General features: G+C 38.2%; 1 protein-coding gene across 2 annotated transcripts; it reads left to right on the top strand.

Annotated features, from left to right (window-relative positions):
• On the top strand, nt 1-23,954 carry SAR1B (secretion associated Ras related GTPase 1B). Of its 2 annotated transcripts, XM_058540566.1 has the most exons (8): nt 5-93; nt 5,579-5,701; nt 9,751-9,826; nt 14,166-14,285; nt 17,805-17,870; nt 19,676-19,779; nt 20,845-20,976; nt 23,310-23,954. In XM_058540566.1, exons 3-8 carry the CDS (start codon nt 9,769-9,771, stop codon nt 23,424-23,426), a joined length of 597 nt encoding a protein of 198 aa, XP_058396549.1. In that variant the 5' UTR covers nt 5-93; nt 5,579-5,701; nt 9,751-9,768; the 3' UTR covers nt 23,427-23,954. The 2 variants fall into 2 exon arrangements, with proteins under 2 accessions (XP_058396540.1, XP_058396549.1); XM_058540557.1 differs by lacking the exon at nt 5,579-5,701 and having other exon boundaries at nt 1-93.
• The last annotated feature ends 1,452 nt before the right edge of the window (nt 23,955-25,406 follow it).

Here is a 25,406-nt window from a genome sequence, read left to right as displayed (position 1 = left end):
GTTAGGGCGGCGGCAGCCATCGCGGTTTGCAGTTTGGTGTCGGAAGGTGCAGGGCCGACGGCAAGCAAGGAATTGAGTTTTCTCCAGTCGCAGGTGAGTGGCGGCTTCTCCTCCCGGGAGAACCGGCGGGCAACAGCTGTGGACTCCGGGGAAAGGGCACTTTTCGGACCCGTGCCCACTCGGGGACCCCGCCTGTAGCCGGGCCAGAGGAAGGGGCGCCTGTTTTCCGCCCCGGATTCAGGCGGCGCGAGGGAGGACGATTTCCTTTCCTGCTCCCGGGGGCCGCTCTGATGGTGCTCCCGGCAGGACACCGCTGCTGTCACACGGTGGGTTGTTCCAGAAAGAACGCGATGACTCTACACTGCAGGCAAGCCTTTTCTTGCCCTCGGCCTCAGTTTCCTCGCCTGGCGAGAAGGCGGCGGGGGTCATTGACAGCTCAAGAGGCTGTGGCGCGGCGTGTTTTAAGCTCTTCCAGTTAGTGTGGGGGCAAACTGAGCTTCCTTGCCTGTGCTAGTTAACGTTTTGCCATAGCCCAAGTCCCAGTTGAGTGGGGAAAAAATACACTCTTGGGGGAAAACTGTAATGATTTATAAATTATTCCAAGATTTTCCAACAAGATAGAAATTTGTTTCGACGACAGCTAAAACTGACATCCTTGGCCAAAAGAACCAAATTCGTCAGGAATTTAAGGTATTTGGTACATTGGGCAAAAGGAGGTGAAGAAATCCTTTTAACTTGAAAAATTAAACCTAATATTATTTGCGTGTTCTTATATCAAGCTCTGTATTACTACGCGCCTTACTGTGAAGAATGTCCTATGTTCAGTGTTAAAGTGTCAGTTAAGAGTAAGTCGCATTCAAGCAACAAAAGAAAAAGAAACATTTACCGTCTACTGTGTGTACGACCCTAGCTATTCGCGCAACAACCCACTAAGAAAGGTAGTAGTATCACCTCTATTTCGCAGATGAGGAATAAAGGAAGATTTACAATTTGTCGATAATTAGTGGTGCTAATATATCAAAGCAATGTGTATATCTAATATTGTTTTGGTGGATTTGGGTTCCTTAACAAAATATTTTGAACTTTAAAAAAAATTAAGATTACAGTTCATTGGCATTTTTTGTTTGCAGAAAAGAATGGTGTTGCCTTTATTTTAGAAATGTTAGAAAAGAAAAGTGTCAGTAATTCTGTAGGTTAGCAGTTTAAAAAATGTACATTTTTTAAAAAATTTTTATTTATTTTTTCCCCCAAAGCCCCAGTAGATAGTTGTATGTCATAGTTGCACAGCCTTCTAGTTGCTGTATGTGGGACGCGGCCTCAGCATGGCCAGAGAAGCGGTGTGTCGGTGTGCGCCTGGGATCAGAACCCCGGGCCACCAGCAGCGGGGCGCACGCACTTAACCGCTAAGCCACGGGGCTGGCCCAAAAAGTGTACATTTTAACCTTCATTTCCTTGCACTTCAAGCAAGAATTGAGACAAAAGATTAGGCTATCAGAAATGAAAATCACTGCTACATCATTTGAAGCTTATAAATCAGAATATCATAGTAATGATTCATTATTTCTCCACCCTCTTTTTTAAGTACACTTGGCTGAAACTCATTTATTTTATTTATTTGTTTGTTTTATTTATTTATTTTTGTGAGGAAGATCAGCCCTGAGCTAACATCCCTGCGATCTTCCTCCACTTTATATGGGACGCTGCCACAGCATGGCCTGACAAGCGGTGCATCCGTGGGCACCCAGGATCTGAACCCCAGCCGCCAGGAGCAGAGCACACGCATTTAACCACTATGCCACGGGGCCAGCCCCTGGCTGAAACTCATTTAAATTATTTCTCTGCAAAACATTACTAAGCAAATAATTTTAAAATCACAGTGTTGAAAAGTTTCTCTTCCTTGTATATCATTTTTAGGAGAACTTCAATTAAAAGTATTTTAAGGATTGAATTTGTCATTGCTTATGTCGATTTTCATTTTCTTAATTCGTATAGGCAAGTTCAGTACTCACAGTCACAAACAACTTTTTTCGTAATATAGAGGTTTTTTTTCCCCTTTTCTCACTCTTAAAAAAAAATCCTGTTTATATTTGTCACAGATTTCACCTTCTTTCGTTGTCACTTTTCTGTAAAGGAAACTTGAGTATATATTTTTGTGGATTACATGAACCAAAAGGTCTAGATCCTGTATTATGATTTGCTGTACATTCATTCTGAAAACGTTTTCTTGAGTTTTTTATTTGCATCACTGTTTCAAAACTTTAAAGGCTATAGAAAGAAAAATCTAACAATTTGGGGGGACAATATTTATAAAGCAGCATTGTCTTGAGATATTCAACATTGTTACTGTCCATCCTTAGTAATGCACAGGCCCTTGCTGAAATTAATTCTGATCAAGCAGAGTTTGGCCTTCTTTATATTTTTAGTACTATTTGAATTTGAGAGAGAGGTGTGCATAACTCGTAAATTAGCTTACAAATAGTATACTGATCTTAGGGAATTTGTATACGTTTTAATCATAAACCTGACACAATTGGGTAGAAAATTATGATTAATCTCTTATAGTGAAATTTCTTTACCTGGAGTTGAAGGAAACTATTCTAGTGCCTTTTCTGGTGACAGTCAGTGACAGTGCTGTTAATATTTAAAGTAAAATCAGAATATCATTAAAAACTTTTTCATATTAAAACTTGTTAATATTGAATTAAATTTGAAAATCGGCATTTAAAGTTTTGTGCGTTGAATTTCAATTAATTTAGTCTGAATGTGTCAGTATCACTTTATATTGTGTAGTATTCAAAGTGTTTTCAGGTGCATTATCATATTTAATCATTCTTAAAACTCTGTAAGGCGGATGGTATTCTTATATTTAGGAGAAAATGGTCTCAGAATGCTTGGCTTTCACAGAATGAAATAATAGTATTTCAAAAGATGCATATTAAATCCAGATTTTTTTTATTCTAAAAAAACACAAGAGCTCCATTTCACCATAGCTCTACCATCCTTTGCTTCCCAAAGTTATTAATGTATTGATTCTATAGTCCTACTCTGATGTTGTATTTATCGCTTTAGGCTGTTATAGCTTTTATTTTCTCCCAGCTCTACTTTTTGGAATATTTGTATCTTGTCATCTTCTGCATGTTTTTTTCCTTATGTGTATTTTTTAAAAGTTCATACCCAAATGGCTCTGTTTAATTACTTATATAAATTAGTTGTAAATATTAAAAGGCCATGTAAGTTTTTAAAATTTAATTTTTTTATAATAGCTTTATTGAGAGAGACTTCACGTACCATAAAATTTATGCTTGTAAAGTGTACAATTCGGTATTTTTAGTATATTCACAATGTTGTGCAACCATCACCACTGTCTAATTCCAGAACATTTTCATCACCTGAAAAAGAAACCCAGTACCCATTAGCAGTTACTCCTCGTTTCCCCTTCCCCTCTCTGTCTGACAACCACTAATCTACTTATTCTAAGGATTTGCCTATTCTGGACATTTCATATAAATGGACTCATCCTTATAAGTTTAATGGACAAGGCTTTAAGAAGTTATTTGTAATATGAGAAGTTCTGTCCATTACACCCTTTGCACTGATTTTCGTGTTACTTGAGTAGATCACTTTTCTAATCTCCATGGGGACTTTTCCTGTTTGGTGTTCATGCAATAAATAAATCTGCTGACGTGTATATGTTTCCTTGTTCTTGACCTTTGCTCTTCACATGTCTTAATAGTGTGTTCATGGTGTTGTGTAACCTGCTCTCAGGGCTCAGGTATCTGTTTGTGGCTAAGTATTTTTTATTCTTACTTGGGCATTCTTACCTCTACTTTTTTTTTTTTTTAATTTATTTATTTTTCCCCCAAAGCCCCAGTAGATAGTTGTATGTCATAGCTGCACATCCTTGTAGTTGCTGTATGTGGGACGTGGCCTCAGCATGGCCAGAGAAGCAGTGCGTCGGTGTGTGCCCGGAATCCGAACCCCGGGCTGCCAGTAGCGGAGCGCGAGCACTTAACTGCTAAGCCACGGGGCTGGCCCATACCTCTACTTTAAAATGACTAATGACTCCTAGCTTGTTTTAAGGTTCTTAGAAACCACGACTTTATAGAAGTATAAATATCTCATTATCTTCTAAAGCAGAGTTTCCCTGTATATGTTATTAGATTATTTCTCTTGGGACAAATTTGACAACAGCAAATTGGTAAAACAGCAAATCTTATGTAAAAAATCTTTTTTCCTTTAAGGCTTACCCAATTCCACCCTCCATCACCTGCCAACAGTCATCTTCGGTGAGGACTTTGCCACTTGATTCACAGGCTTACTTTTTATAGCAATGCCCTCCATTCTAGGCAATTCCCCTAGGCAATTTGCCTGTCATTTGCCCACGTTTCACCTCTCTCACCCTTTTACTACATCTACACCTGCTTTTCAACTAAAGACTTTTTCCCTGTTCTCCCATTTCTATTCTGTGAGAAGCCTGCCTTTGATCCCCACCCCATTCCCATACACTACCTGCCTTTATACCTTTATCTGCTCAGCCTGAACTTCTGATCAGATCACTTAAGCCTCTCACTAGTACTCTGAAATTCCTGTTCCTTTTGTCTTTTTTCAGTTCCTATTCTGGAAGTCTCTAATCCTCATGCACTCCGTGTTCTCTAAAGCTGAGCATTGCTGGGGGGTGAGCATGGGGGGAGTGGGGGGGGGAAAGGGAGGAGATTGGAAATCAGTGCACACTGGCATTACTGTGAATGTTTTTCAACCCCAGCTGAGCACTTGGCTCTTTTTAGTAATCTTTTAACTTGATCTTTTCCCCACAGTAGCTATTCTAATCCTTACTCTGCTCCTCAGAATTTCTCTACACCCCTTCTTCACTTTTGGAGTCAGATTCCTTCTACCTCCGCTATACGTTTCCTGGCCCTCCTTCCTCCTAATCTTAAAGGAAGAGATGTACTCTCAGCCCAGGCTCATCTTGAGGCTTTGTTCCTTTTGGTTAATTCCTTCTTTCTCTTTCTGTCTCATCTTTAACTTCTCCCTTTCCACTAGCTCCTTCCCTTCAGTTTATCAACATACTCAAGCCTCACCCTTCCTTAAGAAGAAAATCTCGTTTCCCTCATTCCATTTCATATTCTTTGAAGGAGGAATCTCTCCTCACTGCCTCTACCTATTAACCTCCTATCCCATTCACTCCTCAATAATAACTGCAACCAGGTATTAAGTACTTACTTTGTACATTTTATCTCATTTGATCTTTACAACACCCAGAGAGATTTTGCAGAAGAAACCTGTAACTCGTTCAAGGTCACACAGATAATGAATCATGGACATAGGCTCTGCTGTGCTTCAAGTACTGGCTCTCCTGTACTACTGCTCCACTGCAGGCTTCTCATGCTCTCAGCAATTGTCTCCTTGTCACCAAAGCCAGCTGTGACATCTCTGCAGCTGTATTTCATGGGGCTAACTTCTTTCCTTTCCACTCATGCCACCATCTCTTCTAGTTCTGTCTTTCCTAGGTGCTGTTGGTTCTTTCTTCTCTGTCTGTCCTTTAAAGATCGTCTCAAGTGAGAACTCATTTCTTCCATAGGATTTGGCTGGTGCTTGAAGCAGGAGGACTTTAGGCAGAGACAGTGAGAGAACATTCTGATGTTGAGAAGGAGAAGGGGCAGAGGTTTTAAGGTGGTAAAGTACAGGTCACCAGCAGTGAATGGTAAGTGATTTAATTCCACCCGGGAAATGCTACAAGTAGAGAAGTAATATGTATTAAGCTTGGGAAGGTAGCTAAGAGGTAGATAGTAGAAGTTCTGGAATACTAGGCTAGGAGTTTGATTGAATCATTTCTCCAAAACCTCCTGTGGCTCTCCATCCACATGTATATGGTGGCCATATAACTTAACACCTAACTCAGGACCCTTTGAGAGTGAAGGGAAGCACTACATACTAAGAATTACACTGAGATAACTTTGCTGAGACTGTCCCCAGCAAACTGGGAGTTACAGTCACCCTGACTATGCAGCAAGTCAAATCCAAGATGACGTTTTGATGAAGCCGCTCTGGAGGTCGTGTACAGGTGGGTCGAAACAAATTTTGAGATTAAGATGGTAGTTTAAAAAGGTGACGGAAAGTTCCTGAGTAGGTGGGTCCTGTGGGAATCAATGAAAGCTTGAGACTTCACCGCAGAAATTGATAGAATTGGGGAATCGCTGGACATGGGGTGTGAAGGAGAGGAGAGAATTACATGTCAGAGTCGTGAGCTGGTACATAATTGTTTAAACAAATTAAAGCCTTTAAAACTATTTGTTATAAAGGTTTAGAGAGGCACTGCAAGGTAAGGGAAAGGACATGGACATGGAAGTCAGAAAGACCCAGGTTGGAAACTTAGATGTGCCAGTCACTAATAGTTGAGTTTTAGTTATTATAACTTCAGTGTCTTCTGTAAAATGGGAACAATAATATATTTACTTTGAAAGAGTGTTGGGATGTTTAGTGGTGATATATGTAAAGTGCCTAGTTCTGTGAAGAAATAATAATACCAACTAATAATAGTTAGTTGGTAATAATAATAATAGTACCAGTTAACATTGACTGCTAACTAGCCAGATACTAAGTGTTTTGTGTGTAGCAATTTATTTAATCTTCACAACAAACATCTAAGGTAGCTACTATTATGCCCGTTTTACAGATGAGGAAAGTGAAGTAACTTGCCTAAGGTAGTTAGTAAGTGGTAAAGTCCTGACTTCAGAGCTCCTGCTCTTAATGTCTAGACCATAATGCTCATAGGGGTTCAGTAAATGATAGCTGCTATTTTTGTTTGTTTTGCTTTGTTTTATTAAATTGAAAAACTGATTCAATATTGTTTCTTTTTTTTTTTTTTGTGAGGAAGATCAGCCCTGAGCTAACATCCATGCCAATCCTCCCCTTTTTGCTGAGGAAGACTGGCCCTGGGCTAACATCTGTGCCTCTCTTCCTCCACTTTTTTTTTTTTTTGTGAGGAGGATCAGCCCTGAGCTGTCATCTATGCCAATCCTCCTCTTTTTTCTGGGGAAGACTGGCCCTGAGCTAACATCTGTGCCGACTTTCCTCTACTTTATATGGGACGCCGCCACAGCATGGCCTGACAAGCGGTATGTTGGTGCGTGCCCAGGATCTGAACCCCGGGACGCCAGCAGCGGAGTGCGTGTACTTAACTGCTATGCCATGGGGCCAGCCCCCATCAATATTGTTTCTTAATGTCCATATAATATAAGTAGCAAGCATGAAGACCAAATGCCTAAATTTAGTCTCAGGTTTGTTGATCGCTCTGGCTCCTGCCCCACTAATTAGCACCTGTTGATTTTTACTCAGTTTGCAGTCCCCTAACCCCAATCATATCATCTCATAATACCTGACTTTATGTTGTACCCATTCAGTTTTCACCTCTGCGCATAGTATAATCTTCACAGCCTTTTGGCAAACATTTACTTGATCTTTAAGATTCAGGCTAGACATCATCCAAGAAACCTTTCCTTAGCTGCACCTTGTTGCCTCTGTAGAACTATGGAAATAGAACTTTGGATGTAGAGACAAACAGGACTGGTTTTCTTTTTCTTTTTTTTTTTTTTTTTATACATAATGTAAAGTGCATTTGTGAGCATACCATACCTCTTCCTGTTGCGTTATTTCTGTTATTCTGTTTATGCTCTTATGATCATTAATTCTGTAGTAGCTTATGATTTACAATATGGCTGTTTTTTTTCTTTGTGTTTGTATCAAAAGTCTTGAAATTTAGGGCATTTAGGAAATTTAGGACAATTTCTAAAGGGTAAATCATTACCATCCTAGATAATATCCTACTCAGTTTTGACATTTTTCAGGTAAATCGCATTTGTGTAGCTAACGTATCACTCAAGACTATAACCTTTTTGAGAGAAAGAGCCATGTTTACCATCAATATTTGTATTCCCCATGGTGTCTAGCTCAGGACCTTGAGCATAATATGAGCTCAGTAAACATGTATTGAGTTGAGTAAAATAACACACCACTGCTTTATTTGATTCTCTACAGTGAAAATTATTATGATTCCTTTTGAAAAACATCTACTTAAAAATCTTCAGGAAAGACAAGCCAGTTGGATATGTTTTCTCTGACTATAAGTTTCAATTTCTACGTGACCCAGAATGATAATAGTAGAAGGTGTAATTTTTAACTTGAGTAAAATAAGAACGTCTAAGATATTAGATTCTTGTATATGTATATGTTGCTATTGTAGTTCTCATTCTTGTGATACTGACACGTGAAACGGTTCACAATTTGCCAGTCACTCTGTCTTAAGCAGGAATGGACTAGTTGCAAGAGCAAAATTCTGCTCATGCTAGTTCAAGTAAGGGGATAGAAGCGAGGAGAAGCTATTGCCAGGACCCAGGGAATCTCCTAGTAAGTGCTACTATGCTCGTGCATCTAGAGGTAGGCTGTCTCCTTTCCCTCTCTCTCTCACTCTCAAGGGGATATGGTCTCTTAACACCTTATCCTCTAGGAATTCTGAGTTTGGTGGACCCATCTGTGTCAAGCTTGGCAGCCCACTGTAGTGAGGTGGTTAAAGAAAGCAGTGTTGTGTGTCATACCTTGCCTAAGGAATGTCAGAGGTAGCAGAACCCTTCAAACTTTTTGGATTTGGGCCAAGTTTTTGCCTGAGTTCTTTTGTTCATCTCTAGAAAATGAACTTTTGTGATCTTAAAGTATATTCTCATATACGTGTTCTTTCTTTTCTCAAGATGCTTTTTTTTTCCCTCTTATTTTCCATATTGGCCCTATTAGTTTATCAAGCACATGTCAAGTAGATCCTGAATTGAACTATAGTCTGTATTTTCTACTACGATTTAAGAAAATTTTTTTAGTATTCAGTAACATAATTAAAATTTGAAAAATGCACAAGGTAACAGCCCAGAAATTTACCACCTGATACCAACTGCTACAAACGACCAAAAGAAATAGAAAAAGGGTTTCTACTCCACATAGGTATAATCAGACTTGGAAACTTGTTTCATTATCATAAACTTTCTTTCTTCTTCTCCTCCTCTTTCTCTTCTCCCTGCTCTTTCTCCCCGCCTCCAAGGTTTTGGTAAATATTCCATAGGCCATATATACAATAATTTATTTATGTTATTGTTGAACATAAATTATTTCCAATTTTTTTTTTTTTCTGCTGAGGAAGATTCGTCCTGAGCTAACATCTCTGCCAATCTTCCTCTATTTTATAGTATATGGGCTGCCAGTACAGCATGGCTGCTAACAGAGCGGTATAGGTCTGCACCTGGAAACCGAACCTGGGCTGCCAAAGCAGAGCGTATGAGACTTACCCACTAGACCACCAGAGCTGGTCCTGATGCACATCTTTATACATAAAGTTTTTCTATATTTAGGACAATTTCTAAAAGTAGAATTCTTGGGTCAAATGGTATCAACAGATATATTATTGCCAAATTGGTTTTAAAAAAGATTTGTACCAATTTATTCTGCCACTAATAATGCCTCTTTTACCTAAACATCTTTTCTCGTCCTGGCTGATATAATTCTTTTCCATGTTTGCTACTTTGATGGGCAAAAGATGGTTTCTACTTGGTATTTTAATGGCATTTTGTTTTTTATAGATCAGGTTAAACCAGCATGGATAAAAGTGTTTAATTCTTTGTAGTAAGGTTGTTGTAGGCCTTACTCAGACTTGGTGTTTAACGTTGTCAGTGTTTAATGTTGACTACTAAATTCAAAATGCTTTTTTTCCAGACCCTATAAGATTTGGATATGTCCTTCATATTTGACTGGATTTACAGTGGTTTCAGCAGTGTGCTACAGTTTTTAGGTAATGTTGGCTTTTTGTTCTCTATGGTTATCCCATTTAATCCTGTTTATATAAAAGTACTTATTTGTCTAGAGACTCATTATATATAACCCAGTGGTTACTGAGAACTTGGGCTTTGAAATCATACAATCATATTCAATTACTCATTGTATCCCTTATAAACTATGTAATCTTGGGCAAATTACTTTCTCCTCCTCAGCTATAGTTTCCTTATCTGCGAAATAACAATAATAATTCCTCCCTCGTAAAGTTGTTGGTAGGAATAGCTACCATTTATTAGCTGGTTTACCTAACTACTTTACATGCTTTATCTCATTTAATCCCAACAGGAATCCAATGTATTATTTTTGTTATTATAAAAATGCATGTTCCATAAAGTGCCTTATATATCATAAATGGCAGTTTATAATCTGCTAAATGAGATTTGTTTACCCAGCAATTCTGACTAGTGTTTTCCTCTCCTTATAAAGATAGGAAAAATCTTAACTTCTTATTCTTTTATTGACACCTTTGACTTGCCACATTTTTCAGTGAAACAAGCTTTTGATTAACTTTTATGTTGCGACACACAAAACTTTATTATTATAATAATTAATGAAAATATTTCTGGTCTCCTGTTTTCTAATCTTGCCCTAAATTTAGTCTCCATGTAGTCATCATCTTGTGAACTGATGGAAAGAGAAGCATTTCATGTAATTACAGAGTGGTCAACATAGTTCCAAACTGGCTACAACCATACGTATGGAATGGAATCTCCTATAGCTATTTCTTCCTCCACAAACATAATCTTAACCAAGGAAATAAATTTTGTTTAGAAAAAATAAATTTTGTTTGGCCACTATATATTCAAAGAATAAAAACGTAAGATGGAATTTTGTCACTGTATTTTTCTTAGTTGAATCTCAATATTTGCAAATTTTTAAAAACCAAGTGTTTTTTTTGACTTTTTTTAAAACAAAATTTCTCAGAGGCCGGCCCGGTGGCACAAGCGGTTGTGAGTGTGTGCTCTGCTTCTGCGGCCCGGGGTTCGCAGGTTTGGATCCCAGGTGTGCACCGACGCACCGCTTATCAAGCCGTGCTGTGGTGGCGTCCCATATAAAGTGGAGGAAGATGGGCATGGATGTTAGCTCAGGGCCAACCTTCCTCAGGGAAAAAAAAAAAAAAAAGGAGGATTGGCTTTGGATGTTAGCTCAGGGCTAATCTTCCTAACACAAAAAAAAAATCTTAAAAAAAAAATTTCTCACATTATTTCATACTGTCACTCTACTACAGGTCAAATGTCAGATCTCTGTATACTACCTCCAAGAGAATTCTTAAATCTTTTTATCACACTGAAATATTTTAACACATATTTGCAACAACTGGGTCAGAAATAGGGGTTGTAACTTTATTATACTGGGATTTTGGGTTGTAACTCATTCTATATCTATATTTCAGTTTATAGAACAGTGGATGTAGGCTGAATTATATTGAAAAGGCAAAATAGATTGCATCATACTCAGCACAAGGAGGTTAATGGGCAAACAATAGGAGGCAATGTAGAGAAATGGAAACAAATCAAAGCTATGTGTTCAAATCTCAGATCTGACTTTAGCATTTGAGTAAGTTAACTCTGAGCCTTCATTTCCCTCTGTAAAAAAGAGGATAATAATGCCTACTTCAAAGAGTTATTTTGAGGATTAAATGAAATAATGTATATAGGTGCTTAACAGTGCCTACCACAAAATAAGAATTTAGTCCAACGCATTTTAAAGATTAAAGTTTGTGTTCTAGGTGTTCCCTTTTGGAATCTTATCCAGTGCACTTTTACTATTTAAAAGTTGGTATGGTAAGAATGGCGGCGTTGTTTAGAAACAATCTATGTAGAAACCTTTTTTTTTTTTTTTTTGTGAGGAAGATCAGCCCTAAGCTAACATCCATGCCAGTCTTCCTTTTTTTGCTGAGGAAGACTGGCCCTGAGCTAACATCTGTCCCCATCTTCCTCCACTTTATATGGTCCCGCCACAGCATGGCCTGACAAGCGGTGCATCGGTGCGTGCCGAGGATCTGAACCCATGCCGCCAGCAGTGGAGTGCGCGCACTTAACCGCTACGCCACGGGGCCGGCCCCTGTAGAAACCTTTTAAGAAATAGAAATATTTAAAGAAATTATTAGTTGGAATTCATAATTAAAGGAGAAATGTAGTATCCTAGCTCAAGTAAATATGGGCAATCTTCCCCTTAGGATCAGAACTATTGGTCAGTAGGTGATCAAAAGATTAGAACTTCAAATAATTTACTTCTTAAACCTAAATATGGATAAACAACTAGGTATTATTTTGTCATGAACTTATTAGAAAATGGATGGCCTGAATTTGTAATTGCCTAATGTCTTTAAAAGTTCATTTATTGATTAAGTATTTTTTGAACTGCTACTGTGTCCCCTGTTATCATGTAATTCTGTGGGGGTTAGACAATTAGACACATGAAAAATAAAGTTCAATACCACTACACAGCTATTAGAATGTCCAAAATCTGGACACTGACAGCTCCAAATGCTGTTGAGGATGTGGAGGAACAGGAACTCGCATTCATTGCTGGTGGGAGCGCAGAATGGTACAACCACTTTGGAAGACAGTTTGATGATTTCTTACAAAACTAAACATACTCTTACCATACAAATGAGCAATCGTGCTCCTTGGTATTTACCCAAAAGAGTTGAAAACTTATATCCACACAGAAACCTGCACACAGATGTTTATAGCAGCTTTATAACTACCAAAACTTGCAAGCAACCAAGATGTCCTTCAGTAGGTGAATGGAGAAATACACTATGGTACATCTAGACAATGAAATATTATTCAGCACTTAAAAAAAAAAAAAAAGAGCTATCAAGCCGTGAAAAGACATGGAGGAATCTTAAATGCATATTACTAAGTGAAAGAAGCCAATCTGAAAAGGCTAATACTGTGTGATTCCAAATATATGACATTCTAGAAAAGACAAAAATATGGAGACAATAAAAAGATCAGTGGTTGCTGGACAGTGGGGCTAGAATGGGATGAATAGGCAGAGCATGGAGGATTTTTAGGGCAATGAAAATACTCTGTATGATATTATAATGATGGATGTATGTCATTATACTTTTGTTCAAACACAGAATGTACAACACTGAGAGTGAACCGTAAGGTAAACTTTGGGTGATTATGATGTGTCAATGTAGGTTCATCCTTGGTTAAAAATGTACCATTTTGGTGAGTGATGTTGATAGTGGGGTAGGTGATATATGTGTGGGGACAGGGGTTATATGGGAAATCTCTCTACTTTTCTCTCAATTTTGTTGTAAACCTAAAACTACTCTAAAGTCTTTAAAAAATAAATAAAACGCAATATGGAATTTTGCAGTTAAATGCCAGTCTCCTATAAATTAGTCAATGCTGTCCTTTTCCATCTATTTTCACTTTATCAGTGCTTGGTTGAAACATATAAAATTCTGTGCTTGTTTTTTTTTGTTGTTGCTTAGTTTTATGCAATCCTGTGAATAGTTTAACCTTATTCTCAGGAAAATTTGACAATGAACTAAACATTTTTGCTTAAAAACCCCTTGTAGTTTTTGTCAAAAATATTTAATTTATTTTCATCCATGAAAAATCTCTTTAATTTTTCTTTTGGTCTAGCTTCATAAATATCAAGTATTTTTTGAGTGTTTCTCTAGCAGGGGCCACAGCTATTGACCCCTAAGTTGTCAAGGGAATCAGCATTTTTTTTTTTTTTTGCGACGATTAGCCCTGAGCTAACATCTATTGCCAGTCTTCCTCTTTTTCTTCTTTTTTCTCCCCAAAGCCCTGGTACATAGTTGTATATCCTAGTTGTAGGTCCTTCTGGTTCTTCTATGTGGGACGCCACCTCAGCCTGGCTTGATGAGCGGTGGGTAGGTCTGCACCCAGGATCCGACCTGGTGAATCCCAGGCTGCCAAAGTGGAACATGCCAGCTTAACTGCTACACCACCAGGCGGACCCCAGAATCAGCGTTTTGGCATTGTAGATAAGTTTAGGTAACAAACATTCTATTGATTGGGCTAAAGTTTACTTTTATAATGATTTGAATTCTCAAGTCATAATATATTTAAAATGGCTCTTCAAAACTAAAAATAGGCTAGAAATCCAAGCTTATTCAGGCCAATTTATAAAATATTAACAGTTCAAAAAATTAATAGGTGTTTCTTTATCAGAAATCTAGAATAATTAGGAAAAGTATCTAAATAAATTGTGAATATTATACTATACTTTTATTTAAAGTCTTTTTTTTTGATAATCTGTGTCAGATAACACTTTGAGTAATGACAGCTCTTACTCTGCAGGATTATATAAGAAAACCGGTAAATTGGTATTTCTTGGATTGGATAATGCGGGAAAAACAACATTGCTACACATGCTAAAAGATGACAGACTTGGACAACATGTCCCAACATTACATCCCAGTAAGTATATTCCCCCATACAGTGTATTACTTTATCAACTGATACCCATTCATAGGCACTAACCAAGAGTTTTTTGTTTTTTGGTGGATAAATTATGATCAAGTGATTTGACCTGTTGTTAAAATAATATGGTAAATAATAGGTGACCCAGCTCCCAGGGAGTACATTTAGATCTTGAAATAATACTTATATATTCTGGGGCCGGCCCTGTGGCTTAGCGGTTAAGTGCGCGCGCTCCACTACTGGTGGCCCGGGTTCGGATCCCAGGCGCACACTGACGCACCGCTTCTCTGGCCATGCTGAGGCCGTGTCCCACTTACAGCAACTAGAAGCTATGACATACAACTATCTACTGGGGCATTAGGGAAAAAAAAGAAAGGGAGGAGGATTGGCAATAGATGTTAGCTCAGAGCCGGTCTTCCTCAGCAAAAGAAAGAGAGGAGGATTAGCATGGATGTTAGCTCAGGGCTGACTTTCCTCACAAAATAAATAAATAAACAAATGAAACTGTTAAAAAAAAATACTTATATATTCTTATCAGTTAGCACTCCCTTCTCTAGCTAGAGGAATTAAAAAGTTTATAAATATCTGTGACCTTACTTTTACTGTTGAAAAGACAATCAAGTAGACACAGAGTTTAAAGACAAGTTAGTACACTGATTAATTATGAAATAATGAGGGTGGCCTTAATAATGACTATAAAATTGAGAACTGGACCAAAAAGTAGATAATATGATAGTTATTTAGTTCAGTAAATATTCAAAGTACAAGGAAGGAACAAAACAAAGTACCATTTTATCTGTAAAACTGTTAGTGAAATTGGAAAAGGAAGATTTAATAAAATTGATAAATCTTTTTTTATATTAGGAGAAGAGAGTGGGGCTTGGCAGATAAGATTCTGATACAAGAAAAATACTGTTAAAGAAAAAATGATCATGGTGAAATTGAGTATATAAAATTGTCTGCAAAAACAGCAGAATTGGAAGAGACTACAGAGTGGTCTTATATTAGGTGTAAGTCATTTTTTAATTTTTTGATGTTGCTGTTTTATTTATTCAACACATACTTATTGAGCACCTATTTTATGTCAGACATTGTTCTAAGTACTAGGAGTAAAAGCAGTGGCACAGAATAGATGCTGTCTTAATCTTCCTGCAGGTCACATTCATTACAACTTATATTTTTCAATTAATCAAAAGCATACCTGAAAAAGGTAACATATATCTACCCTATTGTCTGGCAGTTCCACTACTAGATATTTCTCTAGGAGAAAGGAAAACATGTTCACTAAAATCCTTGTACAAGAACGTTTATACCAGCTTTATTTGTAATAGCCAAAAACTGGAAACAGCCTAGATGTCCATCAAAAAAGAATGGGTAAACAATGGAATTCTACTCAACAAGAAAGAGGAATAAACTACTGATACATGCTGATGCATATTATACTGCATGGAAGAAGCTGGTCACAAGAAAATTACATATTGTATGATACTATTTATATCAAATTCTACAATAGGCAAAACTAATCTGTGGTAATAGAATTCAGCTCAGTGGTTGCTTCTGGGAATGGTAGTGGGGATTGACTGGGAAGGGGCAAGACAGAACTTCCTGACGTGTTAACAGTGTTCTTAATCTTAATCAAATTGAGACTTCTTTTATAAAGCAAGAGTGTACTGGGGATTGTAACTGTCGAGGTCATTTGCCAGCTACATGCAAGCATTATCTTTTCCTTATGGAAAGGAACACGCTTTGAACACAAATTGTATTAATTATTCATTCAGTTGGCAGTCTACATCTAGAATTCTTTAACAAGATGAACTACTCTGGGGCCTCAGCAGTTATACTGAATAGTTAACAATTATAGTGAGCTTTTCATTGTAGTTGCAGGGGACTTACGCTTTTGGCCATGAGGGAGTAACAGAGTCTGGAATTACCATCGCACTGTAAACGACTAGAAAACTGGACAAATATATACTACAACTGTTGTCAGATATTGGCCAATAGCTAACATAGGACTATGATTCCTGAGAGAAGGAAAATAAACCCTTCTTTATTTAAGCTTTATCACGGGAGATAATTTTAGATCATAGTACAGGGAGAGGAAACCCAAACATAGCCCAGTAGCTTTCTGAGCTGAAGAGACAAAGACCAGAATTTGGGAAGTCTGAGGTGACTAGAATTTGCTGACCAGAGTACCAGAGAGGAAGGAGCTCTTCAGAGAAAGAACTTCAGAAATTTTCATGACTGAATACCAATCTGTACACTCATAGGGTAAAATACCACATGGCCAGTCAAAGAACAATTTCTGGAGAAAGAACAGTTGTGGTGGAACTGACAGCAAGATACTTCCCAGAGCTCACATGGGACTGGGAATCATTCATGTTCCCACTAGCCAGAATGGACAGACATTGTGGTTGAAGACACAGGGCATTCAGTAGAGACTCCAAAAGGATCATACCTTAGTAATGGTGCTAAAGTAGCCCCAAAGTAAAGGCTACTTTAGATCTGTCCTAACAAAATTTAAAAACTGATCTGCAAGCAATTTAACTGCCTGCCAAAACAAGGTCCAACTTTCTTCAAAAGAGTACAACAAAATCTAGCATCCAATCAAAAATTACTAGCTGTGCAAAGAAGCAGCAAAGTGTGATTCATAACCAGGAGAAAAATCGATCAGTGGAAACAGACCCAGAAGTGACAAAGATGGTAAAATTAGCAGATAAGGATGTTAAAGCAGCTATTATGAATGTGCTCAAGGATTTAAGGAAAACGTAAACGTAATGAGGAGAGAAATGAAAGATATAAGACAGAACCAAATGGAACTTTTAGAAATGAAAAATACCATGTCTGAAATTAACAGCAAATTAGACAGTGCCAGTACTGCAGCAGGAAAGACCAGTGAACGTAGGTCAACACAATAGAAACTGTATAAAATGAAGGACAGAGAGAAAAATGACTGAAAAAAAAAAATGAACAGAGCCTCAGTTATGTGTTCCACAATATCAGACAATCTGGCAAATGTATAATTGAAGTCCCAGAAGAAGAAGGGAGGGAGCAGAAAATATATCTGGAGAAATAATGGCCAAAATTTTTTATTATAATTGTATTTGTCATTAAAGACTGTCACCTGTGAAATATGACAGCCGTGAGAGAAAACTGAAATTTCATCTGTATCATTTAAGATGAATTATTGGAAAAATTATTAGGTTGGAACAATCACTTGAATTCACAGCAAATAATCGAATAGATTTACATTTTCAGCAGGAGAAATAGAGAAGGAAAAATAATGTTGGATTTGTGGTGGGTAATGAATACTAGAATTGAGTATTACCATTGCTTGTCTTACAGTGTCAACATGAATTGGAGTACATCTAAGTACAGCAAAGATTTCTTTTATCATTTCCTAAATATTTGATTTGACATTTTTTTGTGATTAAAGTAAATCTAACATTAAGTAGCAATATATACTGTGAGTGGATTTCTGATGTTCATGTTGTAAAAATATTTTGTATTATTATTTAGCTTCAGAAGAACTAACCATTGCTGGCATGACCTTTACAACTTTTGATCTGGGTGGACATGTTCAAGGTAAGATTCTATTATTCTTAGCTGCTTTGTTTTATTTTAACTTGATAAAAATGTGACCATTATGTTCCAATGTGTGAAATCTCACTCTATCAAGGAAGGCCAGACTTAGAATTTAGGAATTATTACCCCCTTATAAATGCTTTAAAAGCAAAAGGTGGGACTGGCCTGGTGGTGCAGTGGTTGAGTGCACGCGCTCTGCCTTGGCAGCCCAGGGTTTGCCGGTTCAGATCCCGGGCGCGCACCGATGCACCACTTGTCAAGCCATGCTGTGGCGGCATCCCATCTAAAGTAGAGAAAGATGGGCATGGATGTTAGCCCAGGGCCAATCTTCCTCAGCTAAAAGGAGGAGGATTGGCATCGGATGTTAGCTCAGGGCTGATCTTCCTCACACACACACAAAAATAATAATAAATAAATAAATAAAAGCAAAAGGTGATTTTCATGATATTCCTGGTCAATTTAAGTCTGAATTGCTTTTGGTGGTAAAGCATATGAGTAAAATTTAGTCTCCATTCTCTCTCTGCTCCAGTCTGCCTTCCACATATTGTCATAATCATGTTATGAATATGTTATTGCTGTGTATAAAAAAACCTTCAGTGGCTAACTCATTACCTACAAAATAAAGGCCAAACTCATTGACCTGGCATTCGAGATCTCTGTGATCTGATCCCAGTTTACTCTTCGAGTTTTGATTTCCCACTACTCTCCTTCCCATTCTCTTTACTCCAACCAGACCAGACCCTCTTGGTATCCTCTCACCCCTGTGCTTTTGCTCATCCCATACCCATCCCACCTTCAGGGCCCAGTGTAAGTGCTGCTACCTCCCCTGAGAAGCCATACCTCACTCGGAGTGCTCACAGCTATACTTCCGTAGCACTTAGAGCATTTGTGTACATGTGTACAAGTTTGGAAAGACTGGCTTATCTCCTCTACTAAACTTCCTGGGACTAAAATCCTGGTCATTTTTTATATCCCTGAAAGGACTTGGCAGTACCCAGCCATAGTAATTCATAAATAATGAATATTACAAAGTTGATGAGCATTCTAAAAACCTCATATGACAAATAGTTGGAAAGATTTTAAGTGGTTGTGGCTAGTGAAAGCACATTTGACCCATATAATAATTGTTTGAAACATACATAAAGTAATTTCTGGAATATAATGATTAGAGATAATTAGAACCTAATGGAGTTTCTCTGAGACTTCATTTGTATATTGTTTTTACGATATATCATAAAACTGAAGTCAGAGAAAAAAGTTATTTTCCCCTAGGGTACCCCAAAAACTGTTTTCTTCTCTAAAAAAGAATGTCATGGAAAAAATTACCTTAATGGTTTCTTAGATTTTAGTTAATTTCTGTTATGAGTAGAACAATTTGCTTTTATTGTTTTAACTTAAGTCTGTACCTGATACTAATTTCCTTCTGTCACTGACTCCAAATTTATCACTGGCAAAAAACTGATAAACTAGAAATGTCAAAAAATGAATACTGCATTTAAAAAATAGCAATCCTCCAATGAACTTAACGTTCATCGTCCATTGGTAGCAAATATTAATTCTAATTCTATGGGAAAATTGGGGCAGAGCAAAGTATTTGACTTGCCCATAATCAAGGAAAGCCTGAAATTTCTTTTTTGGTCTTCTGGAAAGATTTTTGGCAACTTTGGGTTACAGATTAACTTGAGTATATAGTGAAGAAGCAGCAGCTAAGTAATAATTACACTTAGTCTTGTTGGACTCTTCCATCAAACCATCTGCTAGGTTTGACCAGCGAATAAAATCTAACTCCTGATTGTTTTTGTTAGCTCGAAGAGTGTGGAAAAACTACCTTCCTGCTATCAATGGCATTGTATTTCTGGTGGATTGTGCAGACCATGAAAGGCTGTTAGAATCAAAAGAAGAACTTGATGTAAGTTAAATAATTAAAACTAAACATAGTTGAATCACTCTGGTAAACCTGAGGAAATAGGTTGGAGATCTAGGTATCAGAGAGCAGCTTTTCTGCAGTCTCTGATGTAACCCCTGGCAATTTGTGGAGCTCAGTGATTACTCTCCTTCAAATGCAGAGGGAGTAGCTTAGAGTAATTGTGGCTGTTGAGGAAGTACTAACACAGACTTCCTTCCTGAAGACTTGAGCTCACTCTGTGCAGTGTGCCCTTGTAGTACATTTTATGTTTGCTACATTCCTGGAGTGGCTTGGTCTGGAGTCCCTGGTCATCCTAGGATGCCAGTTTCTTTAGGAGTTGGCCAAAACCTGGAAATGGTATAATGTGCTATCTTTGTCACCACTTCCAGGAGTGAGCGGGGCCGTGTGCAGCTACCTCCCCTACCCTCTCCCAGGTGCGGTGCTTCCTAAAGGGGCTCAGGACCAGCAGGCAAGGCCAGTGCTAGATCTGGGGCCGCAGAGAAAGCAGGTCCATGATTTGGCTTAAGGTTGACCTGACCATGCCCCTGCCTAGAGCAGGCAAACAAATACTTGTTCATGTGGAAAAGTGCAGGTAGGTTCTGTGGTCATGGAATAGGGTCAGGGAATTCCTGAGTTCCTACTCTGTGCCAGGCAGTGTGGATATTACCTCACTTAACTCTCACATCAACTCCATAAGGTAGGTGCTACTATTCCAGATTCTCTTTGAACTTCAGTGAGGCTTATTTGTCCGAGATCTCACAACTTGAAAGCAGCAGAACTAGAAATGAAACTAAGCTTGCTCACCTTTAAGGTGTTGGTTCTAGTCGCTATACCTCACTGATTCACAGAGAGAGCATTTACAGAAGGAGCCTTAGGGAGACAGAAGAATTGAGCTTATGGTTTCATTGAGCTCACTTTAAAATGTAGGAAAAGTTTGTCCAAAGAAAGTTGGCAAAGCTGATATGATATGATAGAGTCCTTGATACCCATTTGGTATCTTGTTGAAATGAGCCCTTTAGATGGTTTCATGTCAACATCTTGTCTTTTGTTTTGTTTTGTTTTTTTTAGTCACTAATGACAGATGAAACCATTGCTAATGTGCCTATACTGATTCTTGGAAATAAGATCGACAGACCTGAAGCTATCAGTGAAGAGAGGTTACGAGAGATGTTTGGTTTATATGGTCAGACAACAGGAAAGGTAAAAATTATTTTTGACAAGTGTGAATATTTCATTCAACAGTACAAATGTCATTTTATTTATTTATTTTTATGTTCTGAAATAGTTTATTCCAACACTACCCCTAACAGTAATCATGCTTATTAATCAGTCCAGTTTGTACAGTCTGGCTGCTTTTTTTTTTTCAGTTGAAGTATAATTGACATATAACATTATATTAGTTTCAGGTGTACAACCGAATGTCTTTTTATTTTTGTTTGTTTTTTCTTTTTTTTTTTTTTTTACCAAATGTCTTTTTAAATTACTGTTGTCCAACAACACAAGCCCATTGTTATTTTTTTTCTTAAAAACTGTCATTTAGGGGCTGGCCCGGTGGTGCAAGCAGTTAAGTGTGCGCACTCCGCTGCGGCAGCCGGGGTTCGCCGGTTTGGATCCTGGGCGTGCACCGATGCACTGCTTGTCAGACCATGCTGTGGCGGCGTCCCATATAAAGTGGAGGAAGATGGGCACGGATGTTAGCCCAGGGCCAGTCTTCTGAAGCAAAAAGAGGAGGATTGGCAGATGTTAGCTCAGGGCCGATCTTCCTCACAGAAAAACAAAACAAAACAAAACAAAACTGTCATTTATACATTTAAGTCTTTTTTTCTTCTTTTTTTTTTTTTTTCCAGTGAGGAAGACCAGCCCTGAGCTAACATCTGATGCCAATCCTCCTCTTTTTTGCTGAGGCAGACTGGCCCTGGGCTAACATCTGTGCCCATCTTCCTCTGCTTTACATGGGACGCCGCCACTGCGTGGCTTAACAAGCGATGCGTCGGTGGCGCCCGGGATCCGAACCTGCGAACCCTGGGCCGCTGCAGCGGACCACGCGCACTTAACCGCTTGTGCCACTGGGCCGGGCCGGCCCCCATTTGAGTCTTTTTTTAATTTCCTCATTTGTTTCTTTCTACCACTGAATGAGACTTTTTCTTGGTGATAACAAAAATGTCAAAGCTCATGCTTGTGGGAAACTACATGAAAGCTTTCAAAGTTTTATTTATCATAAATATTCAGAATTAGCCACCAAATAATATACTCGAATGTTTAAGCATACCAGTGGTGTATTTAGGCCCCCAGTTCAGTTTTTAGGCCCTGAGTTCACCAGAGAAAAAAATAAAATGTAAACTTGGGCATAGGAGTGTTTTGGGTTTTTCTGAACATATACTTTATACATATATTTTTAAATCATTTGTCTTTTATTAGAATTAGTAACCCCATTTTTTGTTTGTTTGTTTGCTTTGGTGAGGAAGATTGGCCCTGAGCTAACATCTGTTGCCAATCTTCCTCTTTTTGCTTGAGGAAGATGATCCCTGAGCTAACATCTGTGCCAATCTTCCTCTATTTTGTATGTGGGACGCCGCCACAGCATGGCTTGACAAGCGATGTGTAGGTCTGTGCCCGGGATCCGAACCTGTGAACCCTGGGCTGCCGCAGTGAAGTGCGCAAACTTAACCACTACACCAGCGGGCTGGCCTGCTAAGCATATACTTTATAATAAGCTTTAAGACACATTATTTTTGCATTCATTTTTACTGGGATTTGTTTGAGGGAGGAACCTTAGTATTGAAAAATCCCAGAGTTTACAAACAAAATTTCTTTGGTTTACATATACTCTTTCAGAGTAGAGAAATATTGCAGCCTATGGAAGGAGACTCTTATGTTAGACAATGTAGACTTTGGTCTATTTTTTGTGTCTTCTTTTTTTTTTTGGTGAAGAAGATTAGCCTTGAGCTAACATCCATTACCAATCCCCTTTTTGCTGAGGAAGATTGGCCCCGGGGCTAACACCTGTGCCCATCTTCCTCTACTTTGTGTGTGGGATGCCTGCCACAGCATGGCTTGATAAGTGGTGCGTAGGTCCATGCCTGGGATCCAAACCTGCGAACCCTGGGCCACCAAAGCAGAGCACGCAAACTTAACCACTGTGCCACCAGGCTGGCCCTGTGTCTTCTTTTTATAAGTCAACTCCACATTAATTTTAGGAAATGCCTTGTTTAGTCATAAACCTACTCAGAGAATGTTTGTCTTTAATATTAGTGAAACCAGTTTGGGTAACTTGGATTTTTTTCTAAGTCAAAGATTATTTTCATTCTGTGTGCCTCACAGGCTCACCTCTTTCTCACTAAGTGGGCATCTTGTCCTAAAGTTGAGTGAGAGAAGGAGGCTTCCTGGGTGTTTAGGGGACTTGGATGCCAAACAGCCATGGCTTTGTCACAGTGACCTTTTGTTCTAAGATGTATAAGCTGCAATTCTAATAGGGAGTGGAGCCTTTATTTCATAAAGGGGTCATCCAGCATAATGTCTGTCTTCTCTTCTAGGGCAATGTTTCTCTGAAAGAACTGAATGCCCGACCTTTAGAAGTTTTCATGTGCAGTGTGCTCAAAAGACAAGGTTATGGAGAAGGCTTCCGCTGGATGGCACAGTACATTGATTAACACCCACCTGCGTCCGTTCCAGGTCTCACCATTCAGACCTACTCAGAGATTCGATCACTCAATATGCATAACTTGAATTCAATAGACTTTTTTGTTGGCTAGAAAACAGATGTTTTTTAGATTATTAATATTATATCAACTTCATTTGAGTGAGAATTGAAAACTGATTCAAGTAAGTTTGAATATCACAATGTTAGCTTTCTAATTCCGTAAAAATAATTAGTTTTTACAGTTTATAATCTGACATTACCTCCAGCACCATTTATAAAGAGCAACTTTCCAGCAGTACATTTGAAGCACTTTTTAACAACATGAAACTACAAATATAAACCATATTTAAAAGCTCATCATATTAAATTTTTTATGTACTTTTTTGGAACTAGTTTTTAAATTTTAGATTATATGTCCACCTATCTTATGTGTACAGTTAATGATTAGCTTATTGATGATTGCATGATGCCTTACAGTTTTCAATAATATTTTTTCTTATGCAAACGTCATGCAATAAAACAAACGCTATGTTTGGCATCCTTGTTGGGCAAATGTTTCATTTTCATGTGTCTAGCTAGTATGCTCTGAAATTTTGAGTATTTAATATTATACATATGAGGTGGTTGTTGGGAAAAGAGATTGCTTCAGAATATTTAGGGTAATGTTTAAGTCCCTAGGGGCTTTTGCGTTTACCAGGAGACAGGTTGTGTTTGGTTGCACCTTATACCACATTTATCTCTGAATCATGTGTGTTTTTATCAGTGACACTACCATTACCAGTGCTGATGGGGTCCATGTCCTAGTCCCTGTGGGATCAACCTTCTGAAGAAAAGTGTGTCCTCTGGTACAACCCAAGGTTGATTTTTGGTTTGATTAGGCTCCATTCCAGTTGTCTAATTCTGGAGTTCCAGTCTTATTGGTGCCTGGTTTGGTAATCTGTGCCTCTTTACCAGAAGCAGTGCCAGGCACCAGTCTCCCCACATTTAGAGGTACTCTCCATCTCTATACTTCATGGTACTCCCTGGGGCAAGCGACAAGTAGGATTTTGTGCACTTTCCGCAGTTTCATTGCAGAGGCCTGCATATTTTAGGAAAAAGAAAGCCTGTTCTGCTTCAGTTGTCATTGAGATAGGGAATTTTGCTCCTATCCTATAGCTCTTTTGCATTCTTTGGCATGTTTTATTTCTTGGTGGAATGCAAGTGGAATGCCTGTATTTAATTGTCTTTTTTCTTAGTTGCTCTCAGCTAGCTCTTACTTGACAGCACAGAGGCTTTTGTTTTTAGACATAATGCTTGCCATGTGATAGTGTCCCCAAGCCTCATTGAAAGACTTACTACTAAAATTTTAGTTAGCTTTTTAAAGCATTTTAATTTCCTAAGAAATTGAGTTCTTTTTTTCCATATGTCTGAGATTCTCACAATTACTAAACTAAGATAAAAGATAAGTGCCAAATATATATTTTAAAGACTCTCAAGCTTAAGATTTCTCTCTTGGTTATAAGCCAAGATTTTATAGTATATTTAGCCAATTCCATTGAGAATAGATTGCTCTAGTTCTATAAAAAAATAATTTTAATGTCAAAATGAGTGTTTTCTCTAGCTGTTGTCCAAATCGGAGTTACTGTAGTCCTTTCTGTCATCAATAATGTAACATATGAGTCAGATAAGGATTGAGGAATATAACTGGAAGGAATACCCGTTAGCTAAACCAGCAAGGTTCATTTCTTAACATGACATTTGGTTTTAGTAATTTGGCTATTCTATTTCACTTTCAGCTTCCTTCTAAACAAAAATAAAAGAGCTTCTTCCTTGCTTAGAAATATCAGTAGCACCATGGGGAAAGTAGGAAATGACATTTTAGCCTGTTGGTTTATTCTGCCAGATATGTTCTAAAGTACTCACTGGCTAAATAGAATTAAGCCTTATTAAAAGCAACTGCCTCTTGTTGATGTTGTCTGTCTTCAGTACCTATAGGGAAATGCCTTTCTTC

This window comes from Diceros bicornis, chromosome 1 (genome assembly GCF_020826845.1).
Source record: "Diceros bicornis minor isolate mBicDic1 chromosome 1, mDicBic1.mat.cur, whole genome shotgun sequence".
In the NCBI taxonomy this organism is placed as follows: Eukaryota; Metazoa; Chordata; class Mammalia; order Perissodactyla; family Rhinocerotidae; genus Diceros; species Diceros bicornis.
Note: the sequence above shows the minus strand (reverse complement) of the source record. Positions and strands in the feature narration are given on the sequence as shown.